Below are 27,943 nucleotides of genomic sequence, written 5' to 3' on the forward strand. Positions count from 1 at the left end.
GCCAGACTGATTCCAGAGTGGTTGTACCAGCTTGCAGTCCCACCAGCATTGGAGGGGTGTTCCTCTTTCTCCACATCCTTGCCAGCATCTGCTGTCACCTGAATTTTTGATCTTAGCCATTCGGACTGTGTGAGGTGGAATCTCAGGGTTGTTTTAAATTGCATTTCCCTGATGATTAAGGATGTTGAAGTCCTAGTCAGAGCAATTATACAACAAAAGGAGATAAGGGGGATACAAATTGGAAAGGAAGAAGTCAAAATATCACTATTTACAGATGATATGATAGTATATATAAGTGACCCCAAAAATTCCACCAGAGAACTCCTAAACCTGATAAACAGCTTCAGTGCAGTAGCTGGATATAACATTAACTCAAACAAATCAGTGGCCTTTCTCTACACAAAGGATAAACAGGCTGAGAAAGAAATTAGGGAAACAACACCCTTCACAATAGTTACAAATAATATAAAATAACTTGGCGTGACTCTAACTAAGGAAGTGAAAGATCTGTATGATAAGAACTTCAAGTCTCTGAAGAAAGAAATCAAAGATCTCAGAAGATGGAAGAATCTCGCATGCTCATGGATTGACAGGATTAATATAGTCAAAATGACTATCCTGCCAAAAGCAATCTATAGATTCAATACAATCCCCATCAAAATTCCAACTCAGTTCTTCACAGAGTTAGAAAGGGCAATTTGCAAATTCATCGGGAATAACAAAAAAACCTAGGATAGCAAAAGCTATTCTCAACAATAAAAGAACCTCTGGGGGAATCATCATGCCTGACCTCAAGCTGTATTACAGAGCAATTGTGATTAAAAACTGCATGGTACTGGTACAGCGACAGACAGATCAATGGAATAGAATTGAAGACCCAGATATGAAACCACACACCTGTGGTCACTTAATCTTTAACAAAGGAGCTAAAACCATCCAGTGGGAAAAAAGACAGCATTTTCAACAAATGGTGCTGGTTCAACTGGAGGTTATCACGTAGAAGAATGCGAATTGATCCATTCTTATCTCCTTGTACTAAGCTCAAGTCTAAGTGGATCAAGGAACTCCACATAAAACCAGAGACACTAAAACTTATAGAGGAGAAAGTGGGGGAAAGCCTCGAACATATGGGCACAGGGGAAAAATTCATGAACAGAACACCAATGGCTTGTGCTGTAAGATTGAGAATCGACAAATGGGACCTCATAAAATTGCAAAGCTTCTGTAAGGCAAAAGACACTGTCGATAAGACAAAAAGGTCACAAACACATTGGGAAAGGATTTTTACCAATCCTAAATCTGATAGGGGACTAATATCCAATATATACAAACAACTCAAGAAGTCGGACTCCAGAAAATCAAATAACCCCATTTAAAAAAAAATGGGGCATACAGCTAAACAAAGACTTCTCAACTGAGGAATACTGAATGGCTGAGAAGCACCTGAAAAAAATGCTCAACTGCCCAGCCTTTTCTAAAGAGCTAAGACTTGACAGGTTGGGGCTGACCCTTCAGAGGGCTGTAAGCAAGTGGTGTGAATGGCTGGCCAAGAACATAACATACTCAAGACACCGGAGGACAAGACTGTGGGTCAGAAAGGCAGTCAGGGTGGCGCTCAGAGGGGTCGCAGAAGGCACTTTTCCCAAATCTGCTTCTGCCTTGCTGCTCTGTGGACCCCACTCTGTTCCACCAACTTAAAGAGCTGCTGCCAGCCTGCTGAGCCCCAGCTCCCCCTACCCTCACCCCAGAATCTGTGGCTCAGTAGCTCAAAGGCCATCTCAACCCGGTTCCACAGCCCCTTCCCTCTCCTCCCCTTCCCTCTAGTTCGGGCTATCTAGGAACACACTCAGTAGACTAAACTGGGCTCTAACTCAGAGATTCTGCCTGCCGCTGCCTCCAGAGTGCTGAGATCAAAGGCACGCGCCACCAGGTCCGGTTATTGTTTAGCAATTGTTTAGCCGTTTATTCTGTCAGCCGACCACTTCGGTTCTTCACTCATCTAATCTGACGCTGAGACTATCCCTCAGATGCCATTTAAGACAGATTTCTTAAAGCTACTCTCAAAGCTATGTGTGTTCCTTCCTAATTGCCAAGTTGCAAATTAAAGCTCTTCCTAATAGCCCAGGAGAGCTGGAGGGGGTGTCAGAGACACTTCAAACATTATTTTAATGTTGATAAAGCTAAGACTAAGTCAGGGTTTACTATAACTCAGGCATTTTACATTTTCCAAATCCCTCGGCTCCAGTTCTCAACTCAGAGACCTTCCCTAAGGAGCCCTATCCATTCGCATATCCTTTCTGTCCAAACACAGCTTTAAAACACCACTCAGTTCTAGTTCTAAATCCTCCCGTGGAGAGTCTGCCTGGCAACACAGATCTTTCCAGGAAGTTTAATTGTTGGGTATTTTGTTAGCTACTAAAACAGATCCAGACTTCGGCTCTTTGGTAGGGCAGCCCACCAGGTCCATGGCTCACTGTGATGATCCCTTTGCTTAGAGGCCTTTGCTCATGGATACTACGTGGGGATATTGGAAATATTTGCTCTTACAATAAATGATTTTGAAAACTTAGGTAAGAGCATCCCCTACATAGAAGTACAAAGGCTGTACGTATTGCGTTTTAATATTGAAGTCACAAGATTTCTTATACTGTAATAACCATAAGAACCTTATTCATCTTAATTTCTGAAGCAGAAGATGTAGTAGAAGCCAGGTGTGGTGGTGTACGCCTTTAATCCCAGCACTTGAGAGGCGGAGGCAGGCGGATTTCTGAGTTCGAGGCCAGCCTGGTCTACAGAGTGAGTTCCAGGACAGCCGGGACTATACAGAGAAACCCTGTCTCAAAAAACAAAACAAAACAAAAAAAAAATCCAGTAGGCTCATTCTGTATAGGATAAACATTAGAATGAAATGCTTTGACCTTGAAGAAGAAGTCACTGTAGAGAACGGTGATTGTTTGCTATTATCTACAGTTGTTTTTCTGAAGGAGCTTTACAGCCTTTGCATGACGTTGGTCACAGGACAGCCCTGGCACACCTGGAATGTGTTGCATTATTGAGTGCTGAGAGCAGTCACAGTAAGGGCTGAAGTTGCAGAGGTGTGGTGTTTTCCTTCAGGAAATGTATAGGTTAGATTAGGGGCTTTGGTATGAGGAACTTGTTTTACTCCAAAAGCCATCATCTGTGTAACAATCAATATACATAAGCTTTTGTGCAGCTCTTTGACATTCAGTCCACTGAGGCTGGGTCCCCCTGCTGCCAGCAATGCCTTAATTCGTCCTTGAGTGACCCTCTTTCTTTGATCATCCCGAGAGACTCAGAACACTGACAGATTTCCTGTTAATTAAAATTTAATATATGCATTACCTTCTTTTTTGGAAGTCATTTTCTTTTGGTTTTTCGTCCAAATTCTCATTTAACTTTGACCTTTATCCTTAATAGAAATGCCCACTGTCCATCTTACCCTTCACGGCTCCTAGGAGCTCTCACAGTTCAGGCAACTCCTGCTGGCATAATCAGAGATGTGCCCATGGGGTTTAGCTGGAGGTCAGCGACAAGGGGAGGGGCTGCAATGTACAAGGAGTTCAGAGCACTGTGGTATAAATGGCAGCAGACGCCAGCCCCTCCCCCAAGTGGTCCTTCCGGGAAGAACCTCGCTATGTGTGATAGGTTATCAGTCACCAGCATAAGGGAAAGTGACAGATTTGCCACAGCATACTTCTGGGTATGCCTAGGAACCATCCAGAGGAAGAAAAAGCAATAAATAAACTTTGGTTAAGAGTGACCATTAGGAAAATTAATGAATTACATCTGAGACAGTCCAAGGTGTGGGAGACCTATTTCCATTGCTCCACCTGTAGCCTCTCGTCACCAACAGCTGGGGTTGCTATTTTCATTTTGAGACACAGCTGCTCACTCCTACAGCAGTTCTGACTCCACATTTTAGGCATGCTCAAAAGCATGCCTCGTGATCCTCTCGAAAGGCAAAGCCACTTCAGCACTCCATTTAAGTGCTCAGCTTCCTGATCTGCGGATACTCCAGACCCAGATGCAAGATTCAGACCACTTGAAATTTGAGAAGCAGGAAATTTCAGCCACAACACTAGGCAAAAAGCACTGAAGCTCAGGAGAGACCAGCAGGGGCAAAAAAAAAAAAAAAAAAAAAAAAGGTCAAAATCTAACTGCTTGCAAGGTTTCACTTAATCCACAAGAGCCATTGACTGGGTAGCTCCGGTCCTGTTAAGCACAAACTAGATTTCTTCAGCTTTGGGTTTTCTCTGATGCTGGAATCTCATCAGGGAGAGAGGTTTAAAAATTCACCTTCGGGATGCAGGTCCTAGGATTATACAATGGGAAGAATTTGGTCTCGCCAATCAGCTCACCAAATACTATTGAAGCATACACCATCCAGACAAACTTTTGCACTAAATAATCGTGACTTTATTTTTCTTTCACAAAATACAAAGTTTTGCACCACATTATAGTAGTGTTTTAACAGAGGAAACTCCCAAGGTGTTCACTGGGAGAGGGGAGAGTTATACAATATTGATCTGTGTCATTCTTAATACGTAAAGGAAACTGTCATGACAAAGGATGCTGATCAGGTCGAACATGCAGGTTATTGCTTAGAACTTGCATAAACTTCAAAATGGCACACATACAAAGTATACAAACATTTCAAAAGTTTAATGAAAGTACTGAAAAGACACTTATCCCTTCAAACAAAGCACAACCAGAAACCAAATCGAAGTTCCTAGGTTGTATTTTCATTACTGATACACCTTAGTAACACTGGTTTATAAATTATGTGGTCTTATGTTTTGTAAATAAAACTCTTCAGTCTTATGGAAATAAATTATTAAGCATATTTTGACAATATTATATATTATAGTATCAGAGAAAAATCGTACATCTCACTATAGCTGATGCATGTACTGCAGTTTTAAAGTAGCTTTTGCAAATAAGATCTATGTTGAAATGTTATTACAAATTCAGACAACTCAAAAACTTCATAGTTTATCCTACTTTTAAGAATATAATCTACACAAAAATTCCTTAAGTAAAAAGCAGACGTAGTCCTACAGAAACCAATCAAGCAACAAACAAAATTACAGAGCACATTTTATTTACAGCCGTATTTTTAGGTTCCATTCACCAAAAAGGAGCAAATTATTATAACACACACCAACTGCAGAATTACATAAAAATGCAAAGGAAAGGATTGAGATGGTGACTAACAAATTTCCAGGCAGAGGTACAGAGCTTATGAATCTGAGGTGGAGAAACAGCTTTAATTGTGTTTGGTCCTGTGTAGGACCTGATATCAAAACTGCTCTTCAGAGTGGATACATTTGAACGCGTTCAATGCAAATACACCCATCTTTCGAAGCTGACCATTGTAATAGAAAACAAAGTATGACAAAGTCTATCTAGTGGATGGGAGCTGAAGTCTGGACCACAAAGGAACCAGGGCTCAAGTCCCTGGCTGTTGTACTCCGAGAAACACTAAATAACTTATTAGCTAGGAAGTCTTAAATAGTACCACGGAAATTGTTTAATGTTGAAGACTCTAAAACAATTCGCCACAAGCCAGACCCTGCCTTCATCAAAACAACTCTGTTTTGCACCCTCAATACTGCTGTAGGGTCTATAACGAACATTTATATAATTAACACACCTACAATAAATCCATAGCTGAAACACTTTATAAAACTCTTATTGCTAAACCGGTTTAAGAAAGAGCTTACAGATGTTTCTTAATAAAACCATAATTACCTTTGTTTCATGTTGTAAACACATGTTATTATACACTGACTGGCTTCCTATAGCCTCTTAATAAACTGTGGTTTGTCAGATCTTTATTTATACCTCCTACAATGCTTGTGTGCGTGAGGAAACCTGTTTGTAAACTCTGAAACTTGCCACAAGAAATTGAGACGCATCCAGATGAGTGGTGGTGTCTCAGAAAGAGACATTAAAAAGGCCCTGGCATATGGAAAGGGGATACTGAAGTCTGTGGGGCGTTAGCGATGAACAAGCCAGGCGAGCTCAGCTAGAAAAGGATCAATAAAGGAAGAGATAACATCTCTGAAAGGAAAAACAGACTTGCTATCTCCTCCCACTCAGGGTCCTGTAGGATTTTCTCATTTCTGCACACATCATCAGAGTTCTGCATCAGGCTTAGCTTTCAGTAGGCTTTGGCATGAGCCAGTTGTGGTTAAGGCTGGGAGGCGTGTGTGCACATTCGGAGACTCTTCATACAGGAAGATTCTCACCAGTGTGCTGGTTCACACCTGCGGAAAAACACTCTGCCGATCTAACAGAATACAATGTTTCCTTTTGATGAAATCCAAAGCACAAGATACATAACCTTCTATGAAACATTACTGATGCCCATAACTATGTGGGCTTTTCAACTGCACAGACTGCTAAAGTTCTTAAAGCAAGGCAATGAATACACACAGACCAATCGTTAAGATGCATATTAACATATTTGGAGCTATCAGCAATGCAGGAATAAACATATCCAGATATGTTAATGGGGTCTTGTGGGACATGTTGATTTTTTTCTTAACAATGAAAGCAAAGAAATGTGTGTAAGGATGGGACTTCTCCCTTTGTGCATTCATTCATGACAAACTACATTTCCAAATGCCTAAGAAATGCCTCCAGGGGTTACACAGAAACCTCACAAAGAACTTGTCTCTAAATGCCCAAGGCTTCAGAGGAAGCAATTGACACATCTGACACTTGAACAAAAACTTTGACTTAAGCAAATTATTAAAATTTATGGAAGAATTTCATCCAAATACCTATAAATTAGGCAATTTTCCAAACCTATGTATGCACCCAGTTTATCCAAAATAAAGCAGGGTGACTTTCAGAGATGGTAAAACCTACCAAAATTCCTCTGAACACATAACTGGTCTACGAAATAACAGAAAACAAAGAAAACAAAATAGAAAATACCCATTTCAAGTTTGAAAAGCCAACATACCAGGGTACTTTAATTTCTTTGCATGCATATGTAACTCCATTTTGAATTTCAAATAAATGCAAACAATCCTCCAAATGATTTTAGACACAAGAATGCAAATTCTATGAACCCAAGCTTCAAATGCCTTAAGTGCAGGGCCCACAATCTTGCATGCTACTAGTTGAGTTTTGCTCTTTTTTTTTAAAGTTTATTTTCTAGAATACTACATATTCAGATTGTCACTAATCTTCTCTAGAAAAATAGAATTGCTTAAAAATTTATACCAATTTGCTTTTATTTTCTATAAATATTTTAAGACTTGTTAAATATCAGAATGCCTAATAGACTCATTTAAATTAATCAATGTAGCCAAAATACTTATATCTAAAATATCTAGCAAAAATTTGTCATTCAATAAATGAAAATTTCATTGTTTTAGCAAATACTATGTTCTGTCTTTATTTGTATTTTAGGTTGATAAATGTGATCACAAAACAGCAAAAGACAGCCCCAGGGGAGGGCTGGCTTGCAGTGGCAGTTTGCAGGGCATTCCCAATGCAGTTCCCTTCTAGAAAGAATGAGGAGAGTGGAAGTCTGGATGCTGCAGCTAATAAGGGCTACAATGGCAAATCTGGGTTTAATGTTTGATATTCCGAATGTACTTACTGGTTATATCGAGCAATGATACAAGCAACGAAATACAAATGACCCTTTCAGCATGAAGCATTTTGCCTCCATGGAGACTCATAACCATACACTGCCATCATTTTAATGGCGAGTTTAAAATCTGTGTTCAGAACTGTAGTACTAGCCAAAGAGCCAAAAATATTTACCTCAAGATTTATTCTTTTCTTAGTGAATTTCCAAAATAGTTTTATAATATAAATGTCTTCTCTCCATTAAAAAAAAGTCCATTTTCTTGTAAAAGAGCCATGAACAATATAAAATCATTTGCATCCCTATACCTTCACTTTTACACAACCAGTGCACACCTGAGTGCCTATGATGGAGACAGCACTAAACTTAGCAAGCCATTACCAATGTGGCATTAGCTGCTTTAAAGACAAAGCATGACTTTTTCATGACTTTATCTTTCAAAAGTAAATACACCAAGAACAAGACAATCGACTTGATTTTTATCATTGGACTGGAATTTCAATTCCCATCTTTAAACATACCAGAACTTGCCAGACTCTATCTGTACTAGACAATTAAATCAAACTACATTACATTAAATGTTTTGATGACATTCCATTAGTTCATCAGCCTAAGATGAATAATGAAAGAGCCAAACGTTCTCCTTCAGTCTGATACTCTAAATGGATTAGATCTTTTGGTTTAAGTTCAGTTAAATTCAAGTATTCACCACTAATTGGATTAAGTCTAGATCTTAAGAACAATCATTAAAGTCAAGTACTTCAGAAAAAAATAAATAAAGGCAATAATAGCTAAATATATAACTCTATATTTGGATTGCAAGAAGCAAAGGAAAAACACCCCTCTATGCGCATGCACGCGCGCACACACACACACACACACACACACGATTATTTTTTTTCACAATGAATGACAGTTTTGATAATCAGAATGCTTGGGTTAAGTCACCTTCCTTCCTTCTGCTCTTTAACAAAAAGGCAAAGACAAACTAAGCAAGCCTGAGTAAAACCTATAAGTAAAGCACAAACTCTAACTTGTCTGTAGTTTTAGTCTCACCAAAATGAGGCTGATTTCAGGAGCATACCCAGCGCGCACATTCTAGAAAAGACTGGTGTTCTGGTGTCAGGTTTGGAACTTGGAAAACTTTGCAGAAGAAATATGATCTTTATGGGGAAAGTACCAGGAAGCAGGCGAAGGCAGCGTGATGAGGCACGTTCCCGGGAGTCCTCCCAGGAGTCCTCCCGGGAGTCCTCCCATTAGCCCAAGCTGTCATCTATCGGCATTCCTGTGGTCCACAAGATGGGTCTTAAACCTTGCCTGACTATAAGATTTTCAAAATGTAATTAGATAAAGCACTAAAGAGAGAAACAAAGCAGCATTTGAAATCTTAAAAATGCATAAAGTATTTTCAAATATGATAGGATCAACATGAGAAGTGCTCTATCATATCGTAACAGATGACTGCATACCCCCCCCCCCCATGAAACTGTGTCATTGCTGATGGCCTGGGGAAGGGACGTGCTGGCAACTTAGAAAGGAAACCCTACACAGGCACCGATGTTGGGAAAGAACGGAGCACAGCCAACGGAGCTGCTCACAGACTGAAAAGCTGTTCTCAGTCCTTCAGCAAAATAAAATGGGTGGTGTACAAAGGCCACCAAATCACCAGCCATTTTCCTGCAGAGAATAATCCCCAGGAACACTGACGAATTCAGAAAAGTTTCGCCACTTCACTTACAACTTTTGCTTAAACCTTTCAGTTTCCATCCATGCTTAAAAGTATTGAAGGAAAGAAGAAATCCTGGGGTGAAGACTAAATTTTATTTTCTCTTGTGTAAAGATTAAAGAAAAGAGGAAAGAACACTGAAACCATGAGTAACAACTGTGCCTAACAGAGCAGCGCAGGAGCTCATCTTGTCGGACAGGACAAAGAGGAATGAAGATGGCTTATGGAAACAAGGTGTCTGATGAAGCACGCCTTTAATCGAGTTTCCCGTTCTGAAGGCTATCCTTGGCTTTCTCTTGTCTGATGAGAGAGATGACTTTGATGCATCCTTTCGTGATTTTGATCATCCACATGATATTCATCACATCTAAAATAATACAAGTAACGATCCAGACAAACTGGATTACAAATCCGAACCTTATGTAGGGTTCTGTTCCGTACACGGAGTAAAGGAAGAAATACATCGGAGGTATCGAAATGATCCGCACAATGAAAAAGACCACCGTCATAAGAATTCCATTGATGACATTGGCTTTGGAAAACTTGGGGTACTTCAGGGCTTCAAAGAACCACCTGATGAGAGAAGCAAAGATAAGTCACACTTAGTCTGCAGCTTGGGAATCTGCCCTCCTCCTCTCGTGCTTTAGGCTGAAGGAGGAACTCAAGGACCACATAACAACTTGTGTGGAGGGGTTGCGGACATGACTGTAGATGGAGTGTTTTCTGTGCAACTTGAATGGGGACTTGAATTCTGATCCCCTGGTACTCAAGGTTTGTAACCCTAGCGCTGGGGGTTGGGGAGGGGGTGGAACCGAGAGCAGGCAGGTGGTGGTGGGGGGGGATGTTTGAGCTGAGAGCAGGCAGATCCTGGGAATACACTGGGCCGGCTCATCTTGCTGAAATGGCAAACACTGCGCTCAGTGAGAAACGCTGTCTAAAAAGGTAAGGTGGAAAAGCAACTGATGAAAACATCCAGATGTCAACCATACACACACACACACACACACACACACACACACACACACACACACACACGTGTGCGTGACCACACCCACACAGAATGACTTAAAGTGCCTTGGAGAGTCAACTCACTAGAAAAGAACAGCTGGAGGAGTCATAATGCCTACTTCTGGGAAATCTCTGTAAAGCGACACAATCAAGACTCAGGGCATTAGAGAAACAAACCAGTGTCACAGAAGCGTTAGAGATAGATACATACAGATACACTCCAGTGACTTCTGACTCTGACGTTAGGCAACTCAACAGAAAAAGTATGCCTCTGCCCCACTGTGAGAATATCCAGCAGAGAAATTAACTCAAAGTAGATTGAAAACCTATATGTAAAATACAAAAGTATAAAACTTCTAGAAAAAAAAAGAAAACATGAAAAGTTCGATGAAAGTTTTTGCTGTAACACTGAAGTGCAACAATGCAGGGGGCTGGCCATGACTGGTGAGCTGGCACTCTGGGTTTTGCTAGAATTAAAAGTTTGTACTTTGAGGCCAGGCATGGTGGCGTGCGCCTTCAATCCCAGCACAGAGGAGGCAGAGGCAAGGCAGACCTCAAATTCCAGGCCAGTCTGGTCAACATAGCAAATGACAGGACAGCTAGAGCTTCACAAGAAATCATGTCTCAGAAAACAAACTAATAAAATTTTCACTTTGGAAGAGAAGAAAAAGACACAGTGGGTGAAAATACAACATTAAAATGTAATAAAGTACCATATCTAAAATAATAAGGGCTGGAGAGATGGCTCAGCAGTTAAGAGCACTGACTGCTCTTCCAGAGGTCCTGAGTTCAATTCCCAGCAACCACATGATGGCTCAAACCATCTGTAATGGGATTCCATGCACTCTTCTGGTGTGTCTGAAGAACAGTGACAGTGTACTTATATAAAACAATCTTTATCTTTAGCAAATGAAAATCTTTAAAAAATAAAATACTTAAAAGTCAACAGTATGGAAACAATCTATTTCTAACACAGGTAAATGATTGTAAACATCCCATTACAGGAGATCCAACACATGGAGATGGAGAATGAACAGATAAGCCCAGTGGCACATGCAGGAGGTTGAGACTGGCTCATATTTGAGCCTGGGTAGTTTGTGACAAGTCTGAGCAGTGTGGTTGGCCCTTTTCCCCAAAACAAGTACAGAACCACCATCACCCCCCATCATGCTGAAAGATCAAAATCAAACATGCTCAACCCTGTCTGTCATTAGGAAAATGTCAAGATGGAGACAGATATAGCCACCTTAGAAGGCAGCGTAGCAGTTATAAAGCGACACACACAGCAAACAACCTAGCTTTTCTAACTGACAAAAAAATGCAGTAAGCATACATTGCTGTCATAGGAACACCAAGCATGAAGCTCTAACCCACCTCAGAGGAATGAATGGTGGTGAAGAGCGAGGAAGAACAGCTCGCCAGGGAGCAAAGATGGAGATGGAAGTTTGGGGGAAAGTGTGGCAGAAGGGGGTGAGACAGCCACAGCTGAGGGGAACTCTGTGCCACATTAAAGGGCTCAAATTTTATCCTCCAAGCAGCAAGGCGCTGCGTGTCATTGTCACTGTGAAAGAAGACAGCACGGAGGGCAGAGCTGCAGGGAGGTCAGTGGTCTGCAGCCGGGATCAGTGAACCTTTTCCTCCAATAGGAAGATGTGGACATTCACAGTGTGGCTCTGGAGACTGGACATCCTGAGTTCAGCTCTTTGGCTTTGTGGGTGTTGGGAAGCAAACAATCGTGGTAACCCAGGGAGAATGCACAGCAGTGTCAGCACAACCAGCATTAGTCTGTCCATCTGTTCTCAGGCAGCATCTCCCTGCTGTGCCCATGCCTTACGGTTACCAGTATCTGTGAACTTGTTCACAAGGCTTAATGTGGGCTAAGCCTCATAACTCACATGTTGTCTGATTTGAGATTCCTACTCTGCGATAGCCCATACTAAATCATAAAAGACTAAATAAAAGCTTTCTGTGGATTTGGGATTTTTGACGGAAGACTTGAAGGCTAGTTAATTTTCTCAGATTTGGGGAAGTGACAGATGGGGGAACTACAGAAGAAAGGTGACAACAGCCCACAGGTAAGGCAGAGAGACAAACAAAACCAATGCTCAGTGGTCAGAAACAAAGGGCAGTATATGGAGCACATCACAGAGGACTCTGAAAAGAAGAGAGACAGGTAGACAGGATGCTCTTTAGTAAGGATACTGGCATTGAAAGAGGACCACAGGAAAGCCGGCTCTGAAGGGGCCAAGCATGGAGAATCTGCAGGCTGAACGTAGAACCACAGACATGGAAAGACAGGAATAGCTCAACTGCTCAAGCAACAGACTCAACAGACCTTGTTAAATGAAGAGTAACAATGTATTTATGGTAAAAAAAAAAAAAAAAATGTTCTCCACCATGGCTACTGGAGAGGAAATGGAAGCAGAATGATGCAGGGGATGAGTGTCCTCTCTTCCTTCAGGACCTTGAAGGTGGGCTATGAGTCAAGACTCTTTCAAAGAACAGAAGAGAGAAAAGAAAACATTTCCTAGTGGGGGAACCTGGCAAATGTCACCTTACCAAGGTGATGAGTGTTGACAGTGTCCTGGACAAGCATCCCTGCCAAGGCACTGCAGGAGGAGCGCCTACCTGTACTCTCCTCATGAGAAAAGTATCCAGTGAGCCCAACTTGGGGATGCTGTATGAGCAAACTGGCCAGTTCTCAAGAGAGAATCTAAGTGAGGAAAATCAAGGAAAGTCAAGAAACCATTATGGACCAGAGGAGAAGACGGAGACATGCTACCAGACTGGAGAGACGTCACATCCAGTGTGACCCTCTCGGCCGGATCCCAGCACAGAATGAGGAGACTGGAGGCCGACCAACTGCCGTTCTCTGTCTGCACATCTAGTCTTTGGTAAGGCGAGATGTTAACAGGCAAGGGGTGTAATGGTTTAAACACTGAAATGGAAAATCAAACTACAAAAATCCTGGATGCAAATTTCGAGGAAGGCTCTGCTGTGTAAGAGTCCCAAGAACTTTAAGGATATGGTTACAAAGTAAAGAGAGACCAATGGTAATGTAAGCCTCAAAAACCTGTATGACCTCCCTTGTACATGTTCCTCATTTGTGCAATGGTAACAATAATTCACATCAGATTTTCCGCCAGCATCTTGTAGAAAAGGTTTCCACAAATAAACATGAAACCGCACGACTTCAACACGGATAAGATTTGTAACCTACCTCTGGTTTACAAAGGGGCTGGAAAGCTCGGCAAGCAGGCGGAAATTGGCAATGTAGGCAAGCACTCCGGTTGTCTGGATGAGAGACAGAAACAGGGTCAGGGATTTACCAAAATACACAACATGTCCACATATAGCCACGCATCCCTGTGCATAATCCATCACTATAAAAACAGACCAGGTTTCTGCCTTTTAGCATTATACTAACTCTCTTCTTTTTAAACTTTGTTTTTAGGGGTAGGAATGTGAGCTTAAGTGTTTGTATGGGTGGGAGACCATAAGAAGGGGGCAGATCCCCGAGATCTGTAGTGACAGACAGTTGTGGGCCATCGCATGGGTGCTGGGAATTAAGCCCAGATCCTCTGGGAGGGCAGTCAGTGCTCTTAAGTACTAAGCCATCTCTCCAGCCTCCTGCTTCCCTCCCTCAGACGTCAGAGATGTGCCCAGAGCTCCACAGGTGGTTAGGAGTCATCTGTCTCACATGGAAGCTCACTTAGCCCTACACAGTTTCCTAGGAAAACAGAAATTCAGCAACTGGCTCACTCTGAACTAACAGACTCTACAAACCATCACAGAATCGTCAAGCCACTGCAAGAAAAACAATCAGCTACAAGTGAGAATTTCAAAAGAGTCATACAGTCAACATCTATGGGCGTACTTTTAATATCCATTATGAAGTAGAAGGGAAGGGCTTAAATATCTCAAAAGTGTAATTATCCTAAATAACCTGTGAGCAAGTATATATTTGCTAAACACAACTACATGCCAAATCTTGTTTATTATATTTGATCTAGAAATATATACTTGTCAATCAAAAGGTTCTTGAGCTAACATGCACACACACACACATACACACACACATGGGGGAGGGTGATCTTTCAAAGTTGAAAGATAATATTTAGCATATTCTACCAGTTCATTAAGATGGAAAATACAGAATACAACGAACATTAAAAAAATCTTAGAATTTTATTTAATGTACTTTAAAAAAAAAGATTTATTATTACATGTAAGTACACTGTAGCTGTCTTCAAACACTCCAGAAAAGGGCACCAGATCTTGTTACGGATGGTTGTGAGCTACCATGTCGTTGCCAGGAATTGAACTCATGACCTCCAGAAGAGCAGTAAGTGCTCTTAAACGCTGAGTCATCTCTCCATCCCCTAACGTACTTTTTTAAATCGCCAAGAGGTAGACTGGTGAGATGGCTCAGTTTGATGCCTGGATCACACAAGGGGGAAGGTAGTTTGACCTCCACACAAGTCTACACACACACACACACACACACACAAAGAAAAAGGGGTGGTGGTAAAATTGTCATTAGCTAATGGAGTCACTCCAGCCTCTCTAGTCATATCCAGGTTATGATACATCTCAGAAAGAAGTCTGCCCATCCCCAATCCAGTAGATGTACACAAAACTTGACAAACTATTTTCTGGTCAGGCATCCATGCTATAGTAAAACAACACGAAGCATTAAAAATTGAATTTTTATCTGAAAACTTTTTTTTTTACAATTTATCTATATAATTATTTGGGGGGATTTAAAATTCAGCACTTTCACAAAATTGCTTTACAGGATCTACCATTTTCAAGGTCTTTGGTGACACTGGACTGTATGAGTAAGAAGGGAGGAGGGCCAGTCAAAGACCAAACCAGCAGGCAAGATGAGCCCTGTCTGCGAAAGAAAGCCGGGCCAACTTGTCACAGTGACCCAGAACTCTGGAACCTAAAAGGCAAGTGTGAGATGTCAGGGTGTGTGTTTACAAGCGTTTACACAGAGACCTGTGAACAGTAACAGTGCCAATTAGTAGTTAGTAACGACACTGACTCAGAGGGCTTTCTTTTGTATGTTTGCTGTTTTTCACTTACAGTGCTACCAGCATTCCTTATTTTCCTCTCCCCTCTGTTGAACACTTCAATTTAACAGGGTATATTGTATGTTAAGGATATACAGCACATTCTAGGAATAATATAAACACAACAGGACAAACTAAAGGTGTTATCTAGAATTGGTTTAAACAACTTTTTGTCTGTCTCATGATAGTTTTCTTTTCTGTGCCCGTTTTCAGTAACAATTCTTCCTTACCCGTGACAACCTGCAGCCTAAGGGGAGGGGACTCTTTTTAAACACAGCGCACAAAGCCACTACCATGAAGCATGAGCTTCACTGTGACTTGTGTTTCAGCTCCTCAGCCAGCCACGTCCAGTGTCCACTGTCCATCCATTATGACAAGCCCACGTAACATATTCTCCCAACAAAGATGTGAGGACATAAACATGTGTTTTGGTTGCAACAGCAGGCTTTTAGAAGTATAGAAATTAAATTTCTGGTTCCCCAGAAACACCTGGCCACTTTGTATATAAAACCTTCTTTCTGTTAGGAGACAAGCTGCTGTCAGTTAAGTTCCTGTGCAGACAGGAGTTCATCCTTTCTACTGCTCACGCTGAACCAGACACTGTATTTTCATACTCAAAAGCCCACTGAACTCCCTGAGAAGTTATGACACAGCCTTGTTGGCTGGGGCTCCCACTTTCTGGTGAATTTTGTTGTTTGAGACAGTGTCTGACACAGCTCATGCTGACTTTGGACTCCCTAGGTAACCAGAGATGTCTTTGAACCCCTGATCTCAGCTCCACCTCCTGATTCCACAATCTCTGATACTAAGGGCTGCTCTAGAACCCAGAGCTTTCTGCTTGCCAGACGAGCACGGGTCCACCAATCATTTCCACGCCCTACTTTGTATTTAAGTTTTGAAGCTACCTTGTCTCTAAAAGCTGAGTAATGACTTTATTGTATGATTTTTTTCTTGCAATCAACATATAATATCAAACAAGTCAAAGTTGATGGTTCCTCCTGCGGCCTGCTCCAGAGTCCAGGCGCTGGGAAACTGTCCACTAATATCTGCCTTACTATACACTAGTGTTCTGCATTTCTTCCTCAACTTTTTATTTATTTATAATTAAAGCAAGACAGCCTTCACAACTCAGAAAATGAGTTTTCTAAAATGAAGATGAATCACGGCTGTCTTGTTGGCATTTGTCTTTGGACGTGCTTATCCTTGCATAAAGTTAATTTTTTAATTAAGAAGTTCTACAGGTCTTTGATGGAATTTAAACATGATCGAATAATTTATAAAATCCTCAGTATCAGAAGCCGTTTACAAGGAACTTAGCAGGTGATGTCTTTCCCCACCTTTGGCAAGACACTTACCTGCTGACACTGGCCAAACTGCGTGCATGTGCTACCTGCCAGATACACAGATGGGCAACACCTCATTTGCGTGTTAACAATGCACCACCAACTCTTATTTTGCTTTCCATGTCTAAAAGTTCAGCTTGAAATTCTGTTTTCCAAAAAGCACCGCAAAGCAGGGCTGGGCACTTTTTTGTTGCCGTGACTCGAGGTGTCACGTGACTACAGAGAAGGATGCTCACTGCTCCCACAGGATCAGGTCTATGTAAATAAGAGGGCAAAACATCTTTTCAGCCTCAAGAGATCCTCCTACCCGTAACCAACCGGTCAATAAGAAATTTGAGTTACAGCCCTGGAGTTAGGAAATGCAAGTTTATTCAATTTCTTGTGGCAATCAAGAGGAAACTACGATGTGTCTGTTCATACAGCATTGTCTAAGGTAACTCAAGGCCTGCTGCTTCTAACAGAGCATCCATGCCTTTCTGGAAGATGGAGAAAGTACAGCTTGATTTAGGTATAGCTGCCCGTTTCATCCGAGATTCGTGAAATCCCATGACCTTCTGTGCCTTTATGACTCCTCCACTAAAACTGGGTTGATCTGGGAAGGCTGTAACCAAGATCCCAGTGCTAGGTGAAGGATCTCAAGAGGATACATCTTCTAGAAGCCAGAAGTCGGGGGTGAAGGTATAAATAGGTATATATGCCTCTGACAGTCAAGGAATTCTCTGTTCCACCCTTGTGCCACTCTGACGGCTCCTCCACTTTGGTGGCCTAACTCCTATCTTCGCACAGAATTCCTGGGCCCAAATTACCCCTTTTAAAATGGACATTAGTAACGGTTTATTAAAGGCCCCTCCTACTACAATATGAATTCCTTATAACTAATTACATATGCAAGTAGACCTATTTCTGATTCATATTCAGAGGTACTGGACTCAAGGAGATTCAACATATGAACGTTGGAGGGAACTTATGCACGTGTGGAATCCCCAGTTCTTTTCTGCATATTGCACAGTATGTTTCATTTTTACTGTATTTCTCTGTAATTCACTGTTATGGGTCATGTGACATGTGTGTATATAATATATATGTGCAGATATGTGTGTATAGACATATATACATATATATGTGTGTATATATATGTATATATATATATATATATATATATATATATGTAGTCGCTTTAGAAAATTCAACTTATAGATTAAACCAGTGCTACCTGAATGCAAATCACAGCTGTCAGTCCAACACCCAAAGTCCAAAAGGGACTATTGCTGCTCCCACTTACAACACAGTTCCTTGTATCCGAATGTCGCAGTGACAGATGACTCATTACCATAAACTGGAAACCAGAGTTGCCCTGGTCAGCTTCACCTCATGGGAGGGGTTTCCTGGGATGCAGGATTTTCAGAGGTATGCCTCCCATGGGAAGGTCACACTCGTTTTTGTTTTATTATAAATTAATTTTAACATATACTAGAGGTCACATTCACAGCAAGGAGACAAAAGGATGCAAAACCGAACAGCTTGGCCTCTTTACCTTGTGCAGCAGGAAGAAGCACTTTAAAATAACAGGAAGCAAACTGCTACTCACACTGCAAGCTCATGCATATTTTATGTGCATTCCTAATAAAAATTGTGGTGACTTGTTAAAAGTACAGATGAGTTTGTCCAGAAGAATTGGTTAGGGGGATTGGAGAGATGGCTCAGCAGATAAAAGCACTTGCTACTCTTGCAGAGGACTCTACTTTGGCTCCCAGTACCCACACGCGTGATGATATATATATATGTGTGTGTGTGTGTGTGTATGTATATATATATGTATATATATATATATACACAATTAGGCATGCAGACACATGCATATAAAAATAAATAAATCCTTTAACAAATGAACTGGTTGGCGCATTTGACATAAAGGGGTTAAATCTCAGCAGGCTGGCACACCTGCTACCCCAGCCCCAAGGAAGACGGTAGATTTTAGCCAATGTAAGCTATGTAACAGGTCTCATAAGAACACAATAACTGGGGGTGGGGCAAGTGGAGGGGGCTTTTGTGCAAGATTTAATAAAAAACCAAAATAGGAATGATTGCTTTCAACCTTTTCCAGGTTGTGAAGGATTTGCCAGGATTCTCTGGGTATGGTTCTAAGCTGCATTAATGGACGAAAACAATTTTTAAAAAGAAAAATAAGATTAGAAGAATAATTGTTTAATTGCACATAATCCAAATAAAATAAGAAAACTGAAGTTCTCTGCCTTTTTTCTATAAATTCTGTAGTGAATTAAAGCAAGAGAGATAAACTTTGAGAATATATTCATAACTTCTGAGGGAAATCATATAAAAGGAAAAGTTATTTTTAGTGGGATTCTTACTTGAACCAAGTGCAAAGTCTTTTATTTCATTCCAACAATCCCTCTATGTTTGGCTGTGTCTGTCTGCCTATCTGTCTGTCAGTCCTCACCTCCCTTCTTGTTTTGAGACAGAGTTTCACTGTATACTATAGCCAAGCCTTCAGACTCTCACTATGCTTGAGAGGCAAGGCTTCAACTTGTGATCCTCCCTGCTCACCTGCCAAGTGCAGGGACTGCAGGTGTAGGCTACCATGTCCACTGGGTCACTCCTCAGGGTGGTATATCCCCATAGGACACCCAGGACACATGATTCCTCACTTGTGACATCATCTTCTCCCCCTGGCTAAAGGGGAGAAAGCTCTTCTTCCTATCTGTTTTTGATGAACAGCTTTCTTCTTCTTTGGGGTAGGTGTAAAAAGTCTGGCCTGTAGCATGATTATGTCCACTGTGACTAAGCGGACATGCACTGACCATGAGCTAATACGCTCCTAAAGCATGCCAACTTCCCTGACAAATGACTTCCTGTGTCCTTCAAAGGCCCAGCTTTTCGAAAGGTTAAGTGCTACTACCAAATGTTCATCCTAATTTTTACTTATTTATTGACCAATGTGCTTATTTTGTGTATATAGGTGTTTTGCCTATGTGTTTATATGTGTACCACATGTGTGCTGGTGCCAGGGCGGCCAGAAGAGGGGGTCAGAACCCCTGGGTCCTGAATTAGAAGCAATGATGAGCTGCCATGTGGTAGTGGGAATAGAGTCAGGTCCTCTGAAAGAGTAGCCCGTGAATGTTCTTGACTGCTGAGCCATCTCCCCAACTTAAAAAATAATAATTTGAAAGCATTTTAAAACAGACATCCTAAAGTCATAAAACATAATGAAGTAATAAGGTACCAAGAGCCTCAGTCTTAATTAAAGGTTTACATTTTTTCTCTACACTTAATGGAAAACTCGGGAAGTAGATGATTTAAACAGCCGCTGATCACCCCTTCCAACTCCTTTAATAGTTCTAGAAAGTGGCCTTTAACCAAGGCACCAAATCACCCCCAGAGACAACATCCTTTACAATATCCTTTAAGTATCCAGTTACTGGTAAAAACAGTGCCTTTGAAATGTTTTTCTCTAACCATATTCACCCCGAGTGCGAATCCTCCACAGTGTAAGAAAGGTTGAGGTCTTCTAAATTCTCTCCTAAGAAAATCGTCACTTTCTTATTTGGAGTCCAGCAGCTCTAAGGTATTGTGCCCCGAGCAAAGGATGTGGGAACTTGCTAGATATACATAGTTTTTTGGGTTTTTTTCAAATTACTATTATTGTGTGTGGGATGGCTATGTGGGGGTGCATGTGGCAGAGAGGATGTATGGAGGTCAACTCTAGCACCTGGAGGTAGAATTCAGGTCCCAGGCTTGCACAGCAAGTACCTCTGCCTGCTGAGCCATCCCAGTGGCCGCTCTCTTCTGTAATGTTTATGTGCTCTGTACATATGTCTCCTTGTATGCATGTCACCAGAGGCAGATGTCACCAGCTTCCGTTGCTGCCTTACTTTTTCAGACAGGTTCTCTCAGTGAACTTAAGAGTTTGCCTTCTGAGATCTGATTCTCTCCTTCCTTCCAACACTGGTGGAACATACGCACACTGCCAAGTCAGGCTTTCGCACAGGTCCTGTTTCTAACACTTACCCACCAAGCACTTTGCACTGAGCTGTCTCTGTACACCTAGACATGCATTGTTCTTCAGCTTCATCCCAAACATACTGACTCTGCAACCCTGAGGCTGGGGATCAGTCATCTAGACTTTCACAGGCTTGTAGGTGATTCCAGCACACAGCAAACTGAGCAGCGTCTCACGACCTTTGTGTTCAGGGAGTTAACTCTCATTGCTGTGGTCAACGATGATCACTTACAAACACTTCCAGCATGCCAGGCAATATTTTCCAGGAAGATCTCCTATACTTCCTCTCCCTTAACCTCCAGTCAGGTCAGCTTCTCCACAGATCGCTCAGTTACAGGCCCAGTACCTGCCAAGGACCTTATTGACTGTTAAATTCACAAAGGCTGGTGCAGCAGCTGACCCATTTTTCTTGAGCTGACTCTTGGCTTGAATAGGAGCATGGCCTCTGAGTCAAGAGCTCATTCACCTCTGAAGAAAAGCCAACTAGAAGTATAAAGTGAAAACCCTTTCTATTGCATGATATCTAAAACTGGCCAACCACGATGGGGACAATCTCTGAAAATGAACGCCATGAATTCCTTGCCTCTGCATGTGCAGGCTCCTCTCAGCAAGTGTTGAAGGTCTCCTTCCTCCTCTCTGAAGCTGGGTTACCACTGGCCACTCAGCTGATTGATGAATACTGTGGTATCTATGTCCTGTGTGCTCGAGAGCTGGGTCAGGAGAAGCCCTGCTTCCTCCCCAGGATGCCTGAGACATCACTCTGGGAATTCCCCTTTCAGAAACTGCCTGCCAGGTGCGTGAAGACAGAACCACGCTCAGAGGAAACAACCACTCCTGGATGCTGTCTTACACTTCTCCCTGAGCTCCAGCAGAGAGCCTACAGCACCTGAAACTAAGAATATCTTCCCCCACTCTGATCTAACATGCTAATAATATCCTCCCCCAACTCTCGTCCCTTGTCCCTCCCTCTTCCTTCCCCACCTGTTTCTCTGTGCAGCCTTGGCTGTCCTGAAACTCACTCTGCAGACCAAGCTGGCCTCAAACTTGAGACCCACCTGCCTCTGCCTCCCAAGTGCTGGGATTAAAGGTGTGCACCACAATGCCAGCCTTCTGGTTTCTTCCTTGCAAAACATCACCAGCATGCTAGCTTTATCAAGTTCTCTGGCTACAGATTCTACAACCATTTTGTAAAATAAAGGCATGTTAGAATGTTCACCCATCCTTCAGTGGCTACATCTTTCCCAAATGTGTACCCACTATGATGTTGGCACAAACCCCTCTTCCTGCCAAACCTACCATGCTTCCACAAAACCCATTTCCTGCCAGCCCAACTCTTGATTATCTCCCAAGAAGAGGCAATTATCTCCTCCCACAGACTCTCTCCATAATGTTTTCTGAAACCTTCTCTGCTTTTTTTTTCTGAGAATATCAAAGATTTTTAAAATTAATTTATTTATTCACTTTACATCCCAGGAACGTTTGCTGAGACAGGATCTCACTGTGTAGTTCCAGCTCACGGAAGTCTGCCTGCTTCTGCCTCCCGCAGGCTATGCTGAGATTAAAGAACACAGGCTCCCACACCTAGCCCAGTATGAGGATCTTTAAAGGCCGAATTTAGTACTGCCTATCTCAAAAGCTCCCAGAATATTCAGAAAAGTATATATGTGAAATATATACCAACTGTAATATACCAGTTATAGCCAGTACTATCAAGGAAAAAGAAACAACTGATCCAAGATCTTTTCTTTTCTTTCTTTCTCTCTTTCTTTTTCTCTCTCTCTTTCTTTCTTTCTCTCTTTCTCTCTTTCTTTCTTTCCTTTCCTTTCCTTTTCTTTCTTTCTTTCTTTCTTTCTTTCTTTCTTTCTTTCTTTCTTATTTTTTTTGTTTTGTTTTTTTGTTTTTTGAGACAGAGTTTTTCTGTATATCCCTGGCTGTCCTGGAACTCACTCTGTAGACGAGGCTGGCCTTAAACTCAGAGATCCACCTCTCTCTGCCTCCCAAGTGCTGGGATTAAAGGTGTGCGCCACCACTGCCCAGCCCAAGATCTTTTCATTTCCTAAATTAGTGCAGTTTCATTGACTTACCACTGGTTATTTATTTACTTAATTATTGAGAAAGGGGCTTGCTATACTGTAGCATAGGCTGACTCTAACTTGCTATTTTCCAGCCCTGGCCACTTGAATGCTGGAATTCCAGGCATGCACCACCATGCCTGGCTGTTTTCTGAATTAGTACCCCAGTGGAAAGCACACTAAGATATACATCCTCATCCTGACAGCCACTGCCCCCACCACACACACACACACACATGTGCACATGTACACACACACACACACACACACACACACACACAAACCTACCTCTCAGTTCAAAATACTCTTACTTGCACATTCACATTAGTTTTGGATAATTTAACCGAGATTAATGCATTTGTCTGCATTAACCGAGATTAAGTCTCCTCTCTCTTCTACTTCACAGTCCCCTTGACATTTCAGGGACATTTCAAAGCTAGGTGTCCTGTGACCACTCTCCTGGCCAGGCTCTCATCTCAGGAGCCTTCAATTATCTGTCTTAATACAATTGGTACCTAATCTAATTCTGCCTCTACAGTCCACTGGCTGCTCTCCTGAGTATCTCTGTCCTAAACTTTTGACACTAGGGACTCTAGACAGGGGCTATATTGGGTGTGGTCTGGCCAGGCAAAATGAGAATATTCTCTAATGAGACACTGTGCCTTTCTTGCTGGAGTCTAAGTTTGAAAATGGCTTTCGTTTTCAGACATGATATCCTATTGATAGAATGTGGTCAACTATCACCAGGGCATCTCTTGCTTTCACAGGTTATTAAATTTAATATGCATGTATGCTCTTCATTTAGTTTTATCATTCTAGTGTGTAGCTTTATTTTAAAAATATACTGTCCAACACAGTTTTCTTCCCAACTTTTCAGAAGTAAGCTTTCTTTTCTTAATTTACTGTGATGAAATATAGACAACATGACAGTTTTCAAAGTGTATCGTCAGAGACAGCAAGGACAACCGACTGTCACACAACCGTCAGCACTATACTCCCAGAATGTTTTCAAATTCAGAAACAATGAACCCTCATGATCCCTTCTGCCCAGTTCTTAGCAACTTGGAATCTATTTCCTCTCTATGGACTTGAGAATTCTAGGCATCTCATAAGAAGAGTCACATGATAAGCTTGCTCTGAGGAAAATCTAATTTAAGAGTAAAATACTAACCAGGATGGTATGTTATCTCAGGCTTATACCAAGCCCTGAGACAGCTCAGAGTCCCAAGCTAAGGTTAATATCTAAAAGTGAAGCATTATTTTTTTTAAGCTTTCTGAAGAAAATTGTTGACTGCATGCAAAATCTTTATTTTTTTAAAGTGACTGGAGCTATCAGGGAAGGCAGCTCAGCAGCTTGACTGACAGCTGTCAAGTCCATCTCCTCATGCCTAGCCACAGCAGCAGCTGCCCAGTGTGGAAACTGAGTAACTTCACCAGGACGGGAAGAGAAGAGTCCTGGATTGGGAGAGCTGTTGCCACCTTCATAGATCCAGAGTCTGTCAAGACCGTGAAGAGCATTGCTGTGACCTTTGACAAGCTGGATATGGGAAGGTAACAAGGAAAACTTCCATCCACCACTTCAAAGGGAGCAATGGGATCTTGTCACCAAGAAACCACTTCTCCAGTGGTTCCCAGAATGGCTATCTGGACAATCAATAGTTTAACAACCCTTAGGGATGCGGCAGACTCTCATCCAGTCACCAACACATTCATGAGAGTCCAGACCAGAAGAAGCTGGAGTTAGGGAACCACCCAAAGGGCCCTGCCACCACAAAGTCAGCTTCAGATGATTCTTAAATGATCCTGCCTGCAGCACTTCAGATAGCCCTAACTGCAGATATACTGGTCTTTCTGGATCGGATGTCAACCTGGAAGGGAGGTACCTCCTATGCCCATGGCCCTATCTATTCCTGGAGGTTTAAGCTGCATTTCCTTCATCCACAGTCAGCAGTCCTGTTTTCCCTGTACATAGTCTCCGTGAAGCAGAGCACTGGCATGGTCCAAAATAATTGTCCACCTGGAGTGCAGGGAGGGTGAACTATGCTGGCTGCACGAACAATGGGTGACTACCAAGGTGACAGTTCCAGGTACACCCAGCAGCTTCTATAGGTCAGAAAAATTTAAGAGTGGCTTGAGGCAGATCTCTCTGAGTTTAAGGTCTACAAAGTGAGTTCCAGAACAGATAGTTGAGAGGGGAGGGGAGGGGAGGGGAGGGGAGGGGGAGGGAAAGAGGCAGGCAAAGACTGAAGGTGTGAGGCTGTCAAGGGCTGTCCACAGTGCTGAGAAGGTAGGGACTTCTCAGCTGAGAAGGTGGAGAGGGGAAGGAGGGGAGACCTTGCACACAGGAGCTGCTAGAGAGCTCCACCATCCACTGAGTTACTATCTCCAGGTGCTGAGGAGCAATGCAAAGCTAAAATGTTAAGAGCTGGGTTCTGAAACCCTGAGCTCCAAGCTGTAACAGAAGGGACAGTGGGAGGCAGAGGCAGGCGGATTTCTGAGTTCGAGGACAGCCTGGTCTACAGAGTGAGTTCCAGGACAGCCAGGGCTACACAGAGAAACCCTGTCTCANAAAACCAAAAAAAAAAAAAAAGAAGGGACAATGGACTCTGTGACAGTAAGAGCTACACAGGTTCAACCCCCAACACTTGGCACTCCACATCCAGAGGAAGCTGCCCTTTATCTCCTCTCTTTCCCATCTGAACTGGTATGTGACAGTGTGACAGAACAATCCATCAGCTGTTTTCTTTCCTTATTTATGTCCATATTGAAAGGATTTAAAACCCCAGCAAGCTAAAGCTAAAAAGAAGACAACTTAGCTAAAATTATTTCCAATATACAAATCCCTGTTACCAGAGAACTGAGAAATGGCAGACAAAGGTCCTGCCGTCTTGTCCTTTGCTTACTCTCTGCTTTTCTTAGCAGTTCAAGTCCAAATCCCAAGCCAAATAGAAACTCAGCTATGCCTACAGCTTATGAGAATGCTCACATCAAACATCCAATGCCAAACAGCAAATGCTGAAACAAATTCCTACAATTTAGAAAGGTGGACATGGCTATTATGGTCATTACCTAAAATCTTACCATTTTCATGTGTGTATGTAGTGTTTGTGTGAGTACTCGTGTTTGTAGACACCCACCGATTGTGCATGTGGGGGCCTAAAATTGACATGAAAAGTCACCCTCCATTGCTCTCCCTTTACCTTAGTAACTGTGATGCGGTCTTTCAATAGGACCCATGAGTTGGTGATGTATACCTAGTCTTTCCCTGGGGACCCTGTGTCATCCTTCTAAGGTTGGAGTTAATGGACGGGGGGTGGGGGGGGGGTTGATACCCCAGACACTTCTGTTGGTTCTGGGGATCCAAGCTCAGTGCTTGGGGTCACAGAGTAAGTTCTTTGACCACTGAGTCACCTACTCAGTTCCTAAACTTCTTCTCCAGGCTATTCTAATGGGAGGAAATGGGTGAATAGAGTATTTGTATGCATTGAATACAGTTAAATACACTATTAAAATCTTTTTAGCTGGGCATGATGGCACATGGCCTTTAATCCCAGCACTGGAGAGGTAGAGGCAAGTGGCTCTCTGAGAGTTCAAGGCCAGCCTGGTCAACATAGCGCATTCCAGGAGAGTCAAGGTTACACAGTGAAACTCTTGTCTCCAAATACAAATGTTTTTAAGCTAAGGGTTTTGTTTCCTAGCCAAACCTAGTCAATAACCATAGACTAAGGCTAAGAAGTGGCAGCTATATAGCATCGCTTTGTAGATAAAATTTATGACGCATTTATGTTTGCATGCACATGTATGTGGTCCCGTGCATGTCTCTCTGTGTGGAGATTACAGGGCAGGCCTTTGTTAAGACATCTCAAAGTAAATGTCTCACTATACTAGTTATTTTGCATGCACATGTATGTGGTCCCGTGCATGTCTCTCTGTGTGGAGATTACAGGGCAGGCCTTTGTTAAGACATCTCAAAGTAAATGTCTCACTATACTAGTTATTTTGCATGCACATGTATGTGTGTGTACAGGTGTCTGTGTCCACACATGTTAGACGTCAGTCTTGGAGGCCTTCTTCAGTCACAGTCCCCCTTATGTCTTTTGTTGGTCTGGAACTTGCCTATTCAGCTAACTAGCTGGTTAGAGTATGTACCCGGCTCCCTTCCCAAGGCAGGAATAACAAGGATAAGCTACCGAGTCCACGATATTTACAGAGGCTGTGGTCCACGCTCAGGTGCCGCTGCTTACTGGACAAGAGCTCCCAGCCCCTGGATATTTTTGCCAAGGCTAAACAAAATGGCAGTATCTTCCTAATCCTTAGAGTCTATCAAGTATCGGGTCAGTGCATGTGACACAACAAAGTCTTTCACTTTCAATAGGACTTTCATACACAATTGCCTTAAAGTATTTTTAAAAAGCAGAAACTGGGGTGAATTGTAAAACAAAGGAAGCCACATAGAACTTCTGACCTGTAAGACACCACATTCCAATCAATACTTTTAAATGAATTCATGAAGACCCATTAGAAACCAAAGTTTCTTCCTAAACTGCAGCAGATCAGTGTAATAAATAGATGCTAGGATGCTGCAGCGATGCAGAGCTGAGAATAGTGTACCCACGATGACCTTCATGTAACTAATTATACACAGGTGAGGCGTGGCTTGAGTCCAGCAGTGCATCCCTAAGTAAAAAGAAAACTAACGGCACTGAGTCAAAAAGGGAAAGAAAAGAAAAGGAAAGGAAAAAGAAAGAAAAAAGAAGTCAGCACAAGAAGCCACAGTATGGGGGAATGTCCTTTGAAAAAAGTATTAAGGGGTTGGAGAGATGGCTCAAAGCTTAAGAGCACTGCTGCTCTTCCAGATGACCCAGGTTCAATTCCCAGCACCCACGTGGTAGATCACAACCATCTTTAACTCTAGGTCTGGGGGACCTAGAGCTCTCTTCTGGCCTCCAAGATCACCAAGCACACACATGGTACATAGACTTACACGGCATATAAAGCACCCCACACATAAAATAAATATTTGTAATGAATTAAAGCATAAATCAATGAGTGCCCCCACAGTAAGAGA

General features: G+C 42.2%; 1 protein-coding gene across 6 annotated transcripts in view; it reads right to left on the minus strand.

The window, feature by feature from the left end:
- Positions 1–4,414: 4,414 nt before the first annotated feature.
- Positions 4,415–27,943, minus strand: part of LOC110290846 (transmembrane protein 56) — a 77,296-nt gene continuing 53,767 nt past the window's right edge. For all 6 annotated transcript variants that reach the window (XM_021157682.2, XM_021157679.2, XM_021157680.2 and 3 more), the window contains 2 exons: positions 13,585–13,658; positions 4,415–9,929 (listed from right to left, as the gene is read on the minus strand). In XM_021157682.2, the coding sequence (XP_021013341.1) occupies positions 9,611–9,929; positions 13,585–13,658 (393 nt within the window). In that variant the 3' untranslated portion in view covers positions 4,415–9,610. The remainder of the gene's footprint in view (positions 9,930–13,584; positions 13,659–27,943) is intronic.

The sequence above is a fragment of the Mus caroli genome, chromosome 3 (assembly GCF_900094665.2).
Source record: "Mus caroli chromosome 3, CAROLI_EIJ_v1.1, whole genome shotgun sequence".
In the NCBI taxonomy this organism is placed as follows: domain Eukaryota; kingdom Metazoa; phylum Chordata; class Mammalia; order Rodentia; family Muridae; genus Mus; species Mus caroli.